The sequence below is a fragment of the Aplidium turbinatum genome, chromosome 15, assembly GCF_918807975.1.
Source record: "Aplidium turbinatum chromosome 15, kaAplTurb1.1, whole genome shotgun sequence".
NCBI classification, from domain to species: Eukaryota; Metazoa; Chordata; class Ascidiacea; order Aplousobranchia; family Polyclinidae; genus Aplidium; species Aplidium turbinatum.
Window position 1 is genome coordinate 17,856,717 of NC_137486.1, and position 12,623 is coordinate 17,869,339.

At 36.1% G+C, this 12,623-nt stretch overlaps 1 protein-coding gene across 1 annotated transcript; it reads right to left on the bottom strand.

The window, feature by feature from the left end:
• Positions 1 to 136: 136 nt before the first annotated feature.
• Positions 137 to 11,664, bottom strand: LOC145784420 (glutathione S-transferase theta-1-like). The gene is made up of 5 exons (XM_082596233.1): positions 9,516 to 11,664; positions 3,101 to 3,188; positions 1,444 to 1,563; positions 1,176 to 1,318; positions 137 to 581 (listed from the first exon to the last, which is right to left on the bottom strand). The coding sequence occupies exons 1-5, from the start codon at positions 9,625 to 9,627 to the stop codon at positions 382 to 384; spliced, it is 663 nt and encodes a 220-aa protein (XP_082452359.1). The 5' UTR covers positions 9,628 to 11,664; the 3' UTR covers positions 137 to 381.
• Positions 11,665 to 12,623: the final 959 nt, after the last annotated feature.

Consider the following 12,623-nt stretch of genomic DNA (forward strand, 5'->3'; position numbering starts at 1 on the left):
AAAAAAGACTTGTTACATAAGCTACCTAGTACCTACTATTAATCGTGACGTCGTTACGGTATGTTAAGTTACAAAGTTCTGCGCTGCTTGCTATAAATATTTTAGCCTTTACGATGGTTTACAACGGTAATTGTACAATTTTTTGTATTGGAAATCTGAAAATCAAAAATTGAAAGCATACAAATAGTTGTTTCCTGGCCCTTCTTTTAGTGGTCGCGGTATGTAACCGCTGATCGACCAAAGCTGTTGCAGCAGCCGCCTTTCAGTTTCCACTCGTCACGAAATCCTTATCAGTGACCCATCAAGTGCCACAAATTCATTTCCTTGCGGTATGAAATTACATATCCAGCCTCACCAATTACGATGTGATGCTTTTTGTAATTACATTCGGCTTTTTGCTATATTAGCTTTCGATTTGTAGTAGACAGCAAAAGTATCATCAAAATAGGGTTGTGTTGACTGTTTCACTCTTTCCATCCACTTCTGTAGCTTGGGTCGACCAGCAAGCACGTCTCTTCCTCCAATCATGGGTTGCATCAATTCACACACAGCAAGAATGTCGGCAAAGCTCACTTGGTCACCTAAAGATCACAATTCGCAAAACAGCAGTTGTAAAGTTACACGATAGTTGTTTCCGGGATTGTTTCGTGTCTTAATTGTCTACCTGTATTGAGAAGTCAAGTTTTTCACGAACTAATTCAAATACAAAAAAATAAACCATGCTGACATCTTTTGACTAGTTATAAAATCAACAACGCTCGAGAATCTGACATTTCAAGGGTTGAATCCAAAATCCTGGCAGGCTATTCAAGAATGTTGGTAATTACCAAATTTCGAAACATTTAGCCTTTTCCTGTTTTTAAGGCTTACGCCTGGTGGTTGAATATTCAGATTAAGTGGACGGGAAGGAAAGGAAGCCAACCTTCAAGCATGCCTTTAAGTGTCTTACCAAAGACACAGCCGCCTGCTCTTGAGCGGTGTCGAACCAGCGCCCCCTCGAGTGTCGTTCCAGGACTCTCACCACTCGGCAATGCAGCCCACGTTATTGATTTGCAGCTTTAAACCGGAGAAGTTTGGCTGTTCTGGAGGACTAACCAGCCTCGTGGAAGTCTTATGCTTACATACTGACTCGGTTGTTGTAAACTATTTTACAGTGTTGTAGGTTATGGTCTTACCAAGCAAGAATGGTTTTTCTCTTAAAAACATCATTTGCAGGTCGTCCAACATCGTATTCATGTCACTGACGGCAGCCTCCACATTGATTGGTCCATTTCCTCGAAATACAACTTCACCAATAAACACCTTTCCCGCCCTTTGTCTGATCAGTAGGAAACACACAAGCTAAAGTTAATAACAGAAATATTCTATATATTTGCGTGTTGAGATCATTCTCATCACTGGTGTGTGGCACAACATATTCTTTGTTATGAGTGAAAAATATACCTTGTGTTGAGGTGCTGCCATTCAAGATATTCATCCAATTTTGCTAGTTTTTGAATGTCTTTTGGGTACATGTTTTCCGGTACAGGGTATTTTTGAGCCAAGTATCGGAATATGGCAATGCTGTGCAACAAAAAAATTATGTGTTAACCTGTTATGACGTCGACTTTGTTTAAAATTTCTATAATATTTAATAATTTATAGCAGGCTACAGCAAATATTGAGTGCTGAACTCAATATATGCGACAAAAAACTAAAAATCAATGTAACAACCCATTTCAAAGTGGTGTTGAGGCTAACTGTTCTCATAAGCAGCTACAGTATATATATCATTGTGTGTGATTGTAGCAACAAAGGTATAGCTTAAAACTTAACTGTCGAAAAGCTTTGTGTTATAGGCCTATCAGACAACTTCTGGGTTATTGTTTCTAGCACTAGTTGCAACGTTCATCTGATAAAATTAAAAGTAAAAGCAACAACAAGCAAGATGGTTTATTGCTTGAATGTTTATTGTTGGAAGTTTTTACGTCATTTAACGTGGAAAGTAACCGCTCACACATCATTGGCCAAATTTTTAAAATATTGCGTGTTATATTTTTTCTTGCCTTCAATCGCACTGCAGTATTACCTTGTGAAAGTTTGTTTTGTATGTTATTCGCTCTGAGGATGCGCATTGTCATGGTGCGCAAAATGTCAGTGAAGCAATAAACCATCTTGTTCGTTGTTGCTTTTACTTTCCATTTCATTAGATGAACGTTGCAACTAGTGCTAGAAACGATAATTGTCCTGATGAACACCCAAACTTTTCAGTATTCTGGGTTATTATTGCTATATCATAATAAAAATATGAAAAACAGTTGTGCTGATGAAGAAAATAGATAACAAATGGTATAAAAGAGCCATAAAAGAATATAAAAATTAAAATATCAGTCTCAATGGGGTGGGTTGTCTGTGTTGACCTCACCACCTTACGTACACCACAATCCAATTGAGTGCTGTTGTAAGATGCACTGAGTACATTTTTTGCAACCTGACGTTTAAGTTCAGTTTGTTTTTATTTCTGACCATCACAACGAAAAACAATACATGCCAAACATAGCAGAGGTCGAGAAACAGAAAGGAAGCGATAAAACGCGGGCGCTATACCATGCAATGCATGATACCAAAGCAGGCCAATCAGTTCAAAATATGGTACGGTTGCAATAATCTTAGTTATGCTTTATATGTAATTTGACTATTTTTGAAACCTTTTTCCTTGGATTGAGAAAGCTTCTTGAGAAGCTTAAACTTGGCAGTTTCACAGCTTTAAACTACTGATGCCGATCTGGTCACTGAGATGACAGAGTGAAGTTTCCACATTTTGAAGTGTTGTGGTCTGTGAATCATTTCATCCACTAGATGCTGCTGAATGGAGAGCAGTCCTAACAATGTGTTGCTCAGGAGCACACCCCATGAGATGAGCCTACACTGCTTGATCATGTGGTTTCTTTATACACAAGATGTGGCACTTGCCTAACTGAAATTATATTATCAATAGATTTGGACTAAATCCAACGTTAGTTCACTTTACCAGTGATAACTGTTAAGCTGTGTCAAAATAGCAGAGCAAAATGCTATAAGTTCAAAACGTCAATTGCATAATATTTTTGAACTGTTTCACCTTTCAGTCAAAATGAAACCATCATCAACCAGAGTTGGGACTTTTCCTAAAGGATTCAGTTTTAGATAGGGTTCCTTTTTTTGCTCTCCTGAAAATTACACAAATCGTATCTTCATAAGCAACTCATCAACATTAATGCTATTCAGGAGAAATGCAAAAAAAACTTTTTGGCAACATTAACTCATTTTCAAGAATAATTTCATTTATTGTAAAAGATCTATTAACACAGTGGGATGACTATTGACTAAGCTCTATAAAATTAGGCAATAAACATGGCAAATTTTCTTATTTAGACGAATTCACCAAAAACATGGACCCAATTTCTTTCTCCTGTGGCAATACTATTACTAACCTTCAAAAAATATCTTTACTTTTCAAATTAAAATAACAAGGCAGTGGCTATTTGATCGGCGCTGGTCTTTGAATCTGAAACACTATTTGACCGGTCATGACGTCACTACATAGACATTTTTTTCTTTTTCTTATTCAAAGCAAAAGACGAGAAGAGTGCCTATATAAGTTCTAAATTCGGCAGTTATGTTCAACTGATTCGGTGGCGCGTAGGATAAGTCTCCGGCTGGTGCTCCAGAGGGAATGAGTTCGATACTACGCGGAAGCGTTTCTATTTTTAATTTTTAACTAAATTTTGACCCGAATTGACTCAATCGTTAGGCTGCTGCATCTTTGTGGTTAATTTTTAATTTGAGTAGCCTACAGTCCAATTTTTTATGTCTTTTCAACTATGAGTAATAAAGTTAGAGTTTTTACTTTTCTGGAATTTGAAAATTTCTCTGGGTAAATTTCCGTTTGTCATAAAAGGATGTGACCATGTTTGCCAAACGACGCAGTACATTTTTGCGTTGTTCGGCAAACACGGTCACATCCTCTTATGACAAACGGAAAAATATCCAGAGAAATTCTTAAATTCAAGAAAATTAAAAAATAAAATTAAGTAATAAAGTTAGAGTTTTTTAATTTTCTGGAATTTGAGAATTTCTCTGGGTAATTTGCCGTTCGTCATAATTTTCCGTTTGTCATTACATTTTTGCGTCATTCGGCAAACACGGTCACATCCTCTTATGACGAACGGAAAACTATCCAGAGAAATTCTTAAATTCAAGAAAATTAAAAAACTCTAAACTTTATTACTCATATTTGAAAAGACATAAGAAATTGGGCTGTAGGCTACTCAAATTAAAAATTGACCACAAAAATGCAAAAGCCCAACGATTGAGTCACTTCGAGTCAAAATTTAGTTAAAAATTAAAAAAAAAAACGCTTCCGCGTAGTATCGAACTCATTCCCTCTGGAGCACCAGGCGGATACGTATCCTACGCGCCACAGAATAAGTTGAACATAGGTGTTGAATTTAGAACTTATATAGGCGCTCTTCTCGTCTTTTGCTTTGAAAAAGAAAAAAATGCCAATATAGTGACGTCATGACCGGCCAAATAGTGTTTCAGATTCAAAGACCGGCGCCGGTCAAATAGCCACCGCCAAATAACAACAAAACATCTAAATAGGGATGGGCAATTCAGAATACCGAATCCAGAAGGATTCGGATCCTCAACTATCCAAATCCAAAATGGCAATAAAACCGGGTAATAAGATTCGGTTTTAAAGATATGCATAAGTCTTGTGCAAGCTGTCAGCTTGAGACAGTGAACTGAAAAAAAGTGTGGCTTTTTTCTTTGCGCTAACAATATCCACACTTTCAAAAACATTTTGTGTGCATGGCGCATGCATCCCTACGTCACTCGCTCGCATTAGCAATCAAAGAAACTAAGCGTGCAATTTTCTTCCAGATTTGTACACAATCGTACAATGCTTTTTTCAATCCACGTGCGTATGCGACTCTGCGATGGTTTGACTGGTGGCGCCAGGGCCTGATTAAGGCTCACGGGGGCCCGAGGCACAGCTAAGTTTAGGGGCCCCTGTTGGTAATGACTTTCAAAGCAATGCCATGTAGTCTCTGCGAATGATGAAATATGGGCTAAAATATAGTTCAAGCAAAACTATAACTTCATAAATATTAATTTAGCCAATTTACCTACAACTTTCTAACAGTATGAACACTTTTATACTTATTACAAAAATTATTGGATGAAAAATCTCTCTAACAGATTGGCAATTGAGCTCATTTCAATTTTATACAGGAAACACTAGCAAAATATAGGCTACATTTGAATTTGAACTAGCAGATTATATTAATGGTTCCTTGAAACTAGTGCTGTGTTAAACCCTTTGTGGGCCCCGGGGCCAGAATAATTTTGGGCCCTCTATCGTCAAGCAGACCTATAATATTGTGTATATTTTCACTGCATCGACATGGAAATGTGGTTCATGTCAATAGACTTTCTCACCAGTTTAGAAAACAACACAAGTGTAAGTAACCGCAAACACAGGTCTATCATTTCTCAGCTACATCTTTGCTCGGAATGAAAGCCAAAAGTGTTAACAATTTGTAATAAAAAAAATACTAGGGAGCTGGTATACTCATGATAAAGAAGAATTGACCAAAACATGTGGATTGAAGTGTGTGGACAGTAAAGCAAAGGCAAAGGTAAAGTAGTTTCACCCTATATGTTTGGTTGAGTCCTGTCTTTGTCATGAGTTGCCAAGGGGGGTGGGGGGGGACTTGTATACCCACTCCAATACTGGCAATGGAACATTATCGGTCACGACGCGGTCATACCATCGTACCACACAAAATTTTGACTGTTTTAACTTTGCCCTGCTTTGCCGCCCGGTACCGCGCAGATAAAATCTGAGGATAAAACCAAAACTGTAGAAATTATTAATTTCCATTCAGATTTGGCCATCTGGTAACATTATTGTTTTTCACTATTTTTATGTTTTATCTGGCAACATTACTTGTTCTGTCAACCAATGTGAAAACATTGTGATTGTACGGAATTTGTAAACAAAGGCAGAAGCGTTTTGAGGATCTGGTGTTCAATTATTTTTATTCAACATTATTTCATTCCAAGGCAAAGCTTTCATAATTTTATGTAGGTATTCAAGTTAATTAAAGTTTTTAGGGTATGGTAGCCTAGGTTAGTGGCATGAATAAACAGGTCCCTTGTGTTAAGAATGATTTTTGTTTTGTACGGTACAACTTGTGATATGCCAGGCTTATAAGGTATTTGAAGATAAGAGCAATTTCATGTGCGTATATTCAGAGAAAGTAAATACAAAAGAACGTTTCTGCTAAAAGTACAGGACAGGTTTTTCCTGCTCGCAGCATCACTAGTCAAGGATATTTATAATTATAGTAGGCTATTGTAAATGTTAAAATTGAAATGATAATTAAACTATCTGAAATGCTATTTTGCTTACAGCTAACAATTTTTTAAAACAAAACACTTTTATTGATGAAAATAAATTGAATGTGTAAATTCACAAAGGGCCCAACCCCATTTTTTTATTTTACTTTTTGTGCTTTCCGATTTCTTTCAATGAAAAGAAATTGAATATGTGAATTCAAAAAGGGCCCTCCAGTTGTTTTTTTGTTTATTTCACTATTTGTGCTTTTCAATTTCTTTCTATGTCTTCTAAATGATACTTAAAAAAAACAGCCAGATTTTTCAAACATATCGGTAAACACATAAAAAATACCCTATCAATTTTTCCATTGATTTTGAAATGGGCCCAACTACAGCAATTGCACTTCAACTTCTCTATAGTTTCTCCACAGAATCCTCACTGAGTGAACTTTGTAGGTATGATGCTTACCAGTATGTTTAAGCATATAATCATTACCGAAGTTCACCACAAAAGTAAATGACCAAAATAATTAAAACAGTTGTGCCAAAAACACTTTGTGGCAATTGGGCCCTTTTTGAATTCATATATTTAATTGCATTCAACCTGTTATATGTTAAATACATTTCTGCAGATCATGTTACTAACATTATCGCATTTTAACTTTGTTTTTAGATAGTAATGGTGTTTTTAGAGATGTTTCAGTGTAGTTAGGGCCCAAATTTGTATAATAGGCCCCAAATTTGAGATGTTTTAGTATAATAAAGGCCTAAATCATCTTCTTAATGGACAAGTACATGCAGTGAACTTTAGCAACTTAAAAAACAATTTTCTGAAATGCAAAAATGTATTATTTGTGGGCCCCTTGAGATGGTGGGCCTGGGATCCGGGCCCCCCTTGACACGGCACTGCTTGAAACCTATAAAAGTATTGACGCCTACGGTACTAATGTAAAAAAAATTGGGGGCCCCCAAAACCAGGGGGCCTGAGGCCTGTGCCTCGTGTGCCTCATGGTTAATCGGGCCCTGGGTGGCGTAACAACATTGAGCAGATGCCCCTGCCAAAGAAGTTGGCTCTGAAATATCTCAGCATACCTGCCACATCAGCATCTTCCGAGCGATGCTTTTCCAGTGCAAACTTGACGGCAACTAAGCTGCGCTTCCGTGAGGCGTTGCCAGATGGGGAAATAGGATACCAAATTAAAAAAATTCTGGTGAAATTTAGAGGTCTTTGGTGCCAACCTTCTTGACCTTGGAACCAGACAACTTTTTGGTGAAATTTGGTGAAATTTTCCCCACTCAATTTTTTTAAGAAAGCTTTTTCAATTTTTTAAATGTTTTAGCGAATAATCCCTGCCCGTATAGAAAACGTTTTGCAAGAGGTTTGCGTATGTGTGATGGCAGTGTCTTATGTCTTAAAAACTATTTGTATTTTAGACGAAATTGCTTTATTTAGGGTGTTTTAAATTTTTGGTAAAATTTTAGTTACTTTTTGGTGTCAAGCAGCTTCCAGCATCTGGCAACACTGCTCCCGTTAGACTGGTAGACATTTGGAATGCCTTAATTTGTTGCACTGCAACAAACATCTACTTTGATTGTGTTGCTTTGGTGTCTAAAATTGCAAACAAACATTGCATGAAATTTTTGCTTTGCTGGAGCCTGGAACTTAATAGGATTCAGTATTCTGGATTCGATTCTGCATTCGATTTAGTATTCCGAAATAATTCTGGAATTTTAGTGAATTATTCTGAATTGCCCATCCCTACATCTAAATAAAATACTGACATGCAATGGGAATGCAATAAGTCTAACAACAATAAAGAAAAATAGTTAAATAGGCCTAGGAGGCATTCCATTATAATTCAACAAATTTTAGAAAGAAATGTAACCACTAGGTTTCAAAAGGTGTTGGTTTTGATATATTTTGTTGTTTTTAAAATTTGAACTTGGGCAAAAAAAAATTTTGAAACTCGGACAAGCGGTTTTTGAGATATCGCGTTTTGAAATTTTGTTGTTGTCACTAGGTGGCGCTGTTGATGTTTCCAATGTTTTTTGATTTTAGAGTTATCTTTGGGGTAGAAACTTGGTTGAAGTATCTATTTCACCATTTTTCATGATGCAGAATTCAAAAATGGTCTCAATTTTAGTCTAAAAGCATTAACTAAGGAGTTATGGGGCATTTAAAAAAAATTGGGGGATCAAATGCCAACCCTCAAATTGTCATGTGGGTAACAAGATATCCCAAAAAAAATTCTGTTCTTGAAAGTTTCTTGCATATACCGTACTTTATGATAGTATAATATTTTTTTATGAGACTTTTGTCCTTTTTGCACAATGCAACCTCATATCAAAGATCTATTAATGCAATATTTGAATGATGCTTGCTTATGATGTCACAATAACAAATTACAGATTTTCCCAAAAAACTTTTTTTCATTGCGAAAATTGCCCAGGAAAACAAAATTTAACTGCAATTTTGAAACAAGGGCTGGTTTTCCCGGGCAATTTTAACAATGAAAAAAGTTTTTTGGGGAAATCTGTAATTTGTTATTGTGACATCATAAGCACGCATCATTCAAATATTGCATTAATAGATCATATAACTTCTCATGCAAGTCTTTAATAAAAGGTTGCTTTGAGCAAAATGGACAAAAGTCTCATAAATAAACAGTATATCATCATGAAGTATACGCAAGAAACTTTAAAGAACAAAAATTTTTTTCGGGATATCTTGTTACCCACATGGAAATTTGGGGGTTGGCATTTGGCCTCCTATTTTTTTTTAAATGCAACACAACTCCTTAGCTAATTCTTGTAGACTAAAATTGACATCATTTTTGAATTCTGCATCATAAAAAATGGTAGAATAGATACTTCAACCGACTTTCTACCACAAATATAACCCTAAAATAAAAAAACATTGGGCACATTAACAGCGCCACCTAGTGACAGCCACAAAAGTTCAGAACGCGATATCTCGAAAACCGCTTGTCTGATTTTCAAAATTTTTTTTTTGCCGAGATGCATTTTTCACATACTATACCGGTAACATATGCTTTAGTCATCAAAATTGAAGACTTAGTGGTTATTTGGATTTGTTGAATTATAATGGAATGCCTCCTAGTCTAAACGTAAGCTATAATAAAACAAACCTTTTCGTATTGCCACTGGTACAAATTTGCAAGGTATCTTGTACATTTGAATGAACAAAACTAATGCTCTGCAAGGCTGTGATAGCATATCTACATAAAGCTCCAAAACCATGATGATGGTATTTCTTGAAAAGGCGCACCACCTTCCTGCTAATATCGTTTTTAGGTAAGACCTAAAGTGAAGAGAATTAAAAAGATCTAAACTTAAAAAACCCAACAAAACTCAGACATGCAAAATTGTCATTTGACAATCATTGTGAAATAATTTTATATAAAAAGAACAAAACTTTTATAGAGGTGTAAGTTATATAGCAAAATCAGCTTATCCTATGCCTTATTTGCCAGACATTTTGATACAAATATCCGATCAATTGGTGTATGTGTATTTCATCAATTTGCTCAAGAAAAAGGGTTATTTCTTGTGAATGGGGGTTATTGTTGGGAATGTGTACAGTATGTGTAAATTTGGATGCAATGGGCATTATTACTATTACTTAGTTGCTTCACATATGCATACATGTCAGGCCTCGAAACAACTTTTTTTTTCCGGCGGCCAAACGTGTCCGACTGAAGCAAGCTGTTCGGCGGCCAATCACAAGCACATGGCGGCTATCGGAACTTCAACACGCATCAACGTACAGTCTTCAAAATTAGCACATTTTTACTTCGGCAGAAACGTTGCCGAGGCCAAACGACAAAAGTTGAAATTGCCTCGGCAATTGCTGTAAACGTTTATTACGAAACAATTGTACTAAAACATGTAAAACGAGAAGCGAAAAATATACTCGAGTAGTCTATCACTACCGCACTGTTTGATTTGTTGTGATGTAATAATACCAAAAGTAGCGATAAAGCGAGCAACAAGATACGCACGTCACACGTAATTCACCTCAAATAAATCACGGGGAGAAAAGTAAGTTAATTTTAGGTTGATTCAACGTTCGAGTCAGCACAAATCGATTTAATTTTTTGGCGTGTTATATTGCGTAACAACAATGCCCAATAAGAAATTTACGTTCGTTTTACATTAATTTGACATCTAACAACGTTGAATGATCCATTCACGCATTGCCGACGCTAATTTCGTAGACTAAATATATCGCCGCATCAATAAAGTATATTGTGATGTCACTTGCATCCTGCTTATGTCAGACATTACCATTCACCGTCCTGCTGGGTCAATCAATAATAACAATTCAAGCATAGACAGTGTGTATTGTGATTTATCGGGTGCTTTGGTAGCTTTCTAATCCTTTGTGATTATAAGTGGCAAAGTACTTTATTCACAAGGCCGTTTGCGTAATTTTTTTTGGAACTTCATGGCGGACAAATGCGGCCGACAGAAGGGCGAGACCTGGCGGACAAAATGTTGGTTTTTGTAGGTTAATCGCGGCCATGGCCGCGATGGCCGCCTTCAGTTTCGAGGCCTGCATGTTACACATTATTATGAAGTTACATAAAAAGAAAAGTACACATTGAGGAGAAAGTCTACAAAAATAAATATAGGTAGTGTAAGAGTACACTCACAGCTTGGACTTTTTTCAATATAGCATCGGTAGCTAGAACATTACAACAAACCTAACAAGTGCTCACAGTTCCATAACTATGTAAATCAAGTACATGTCTATATGTCTTATTGTGGGCAACGTCAAATTTCTTTTTCCATTTAGCAGAGACTTGGGTACAAGAGTGAATTATAAAGAGGCACGTAATAAGCTCAAAACACAGCAAGTCAAATTATTTTGTTTCAACAATATAGTCCATTCAATGAGTGTATAAAACCACACGATATAGTAACACCAAATTTTGTGATAACACTTTGACTTTCCAGTTGTCGACTTTCTGTTTCAGTGAGCAATCCCCACTTTATTCCCAGTGGCCCAGCCCCACTTCTACTCTAGTTTCTAGTCTAGACTCAGAGCAGTGTTGTGCGGATATTGAAATTTGATAATCCAATCCGAAATTTTTTAGAAATATTCGAATCCAATCCTGATCCAAAAATAATAGGAAAAGCAATATCCAATCCAGATCCGAATATCCGAAAACTACCATTATACTTATAACAGACACCAGACATATGATATATGTTACACTAACATTTTTTTCTTACCCTACCATCCTTGTCTCAATTGCAGCATAACGAATTTATGCTGATATTAAAGTAGCACTCAGCCTACCAGTAATCTGAAACACAACAATAAACGACAATAACAAAACAAAGAAAATAGCAGTGTAAGCATGCACAGTTACACACACATATCAAAAGCATACTGTTTATTAATATAATGATACAAATGTCATTATAAGATCAGTGTATAATAAATTGTCACTAATCACATGCTCACTTCCATGAACCATACAGAAATGTAAGTCGTTCAGAAAACTACTCTTCCTCAGACCTAAACACAGAGTTGAGTACAAGTAAAGCGTCAACAGTTGATAATGTGAATATAATCTAAAATGTCAAGTCAAAAGCATAATAGTAGCCTATACTGCACAGCAACAGGAGATCTACTATGGCAAACTTTTTAGCTTCTGCTGGGCACCGGCCAGCACTTTCTAGTATCGAGGTAAGCTACTTTAAATTAATCAACCTCTTAGCGTGGCGTGCCTGCCTTTGCTTAGTTGCTGGTTTGCTTCTGCTGAGTGCTGACTAGTGACTGCGAGTCAGTGTTGTCAGGTTATGTTACAAAAACAAGCAAAAAAATTTGAAAAACAAGCCCAAAACAAGCAAATTAACACAAAAACAAGCCCAAAAACAAGCAACAAAAAAACAGTCAAAATAGCAGTTAAAAAGTTGCAATATGGCAAATTTTTATAATACAAAACATTCTATAGAGAAATAAAACATAGTAACTTTAGCGGGTATAGCATAGGCCTACTTTATTTCAGGCAAAATATAACATAATTAAAATAAAATAAACTCAAACGTTTTTGACACGTACGTGTGTCCTCATCAGGAATTAAATCTGAAATAGGTACATAAAATGAAAAATCGTAAGATAAATTTCACTTTGCACTGTAATCAATCAATCAATCAATCGTTTATTTATCAAAAAAACAAAACACAAAAGTGACATAAAACAATAATACATACAATGTTTAGGT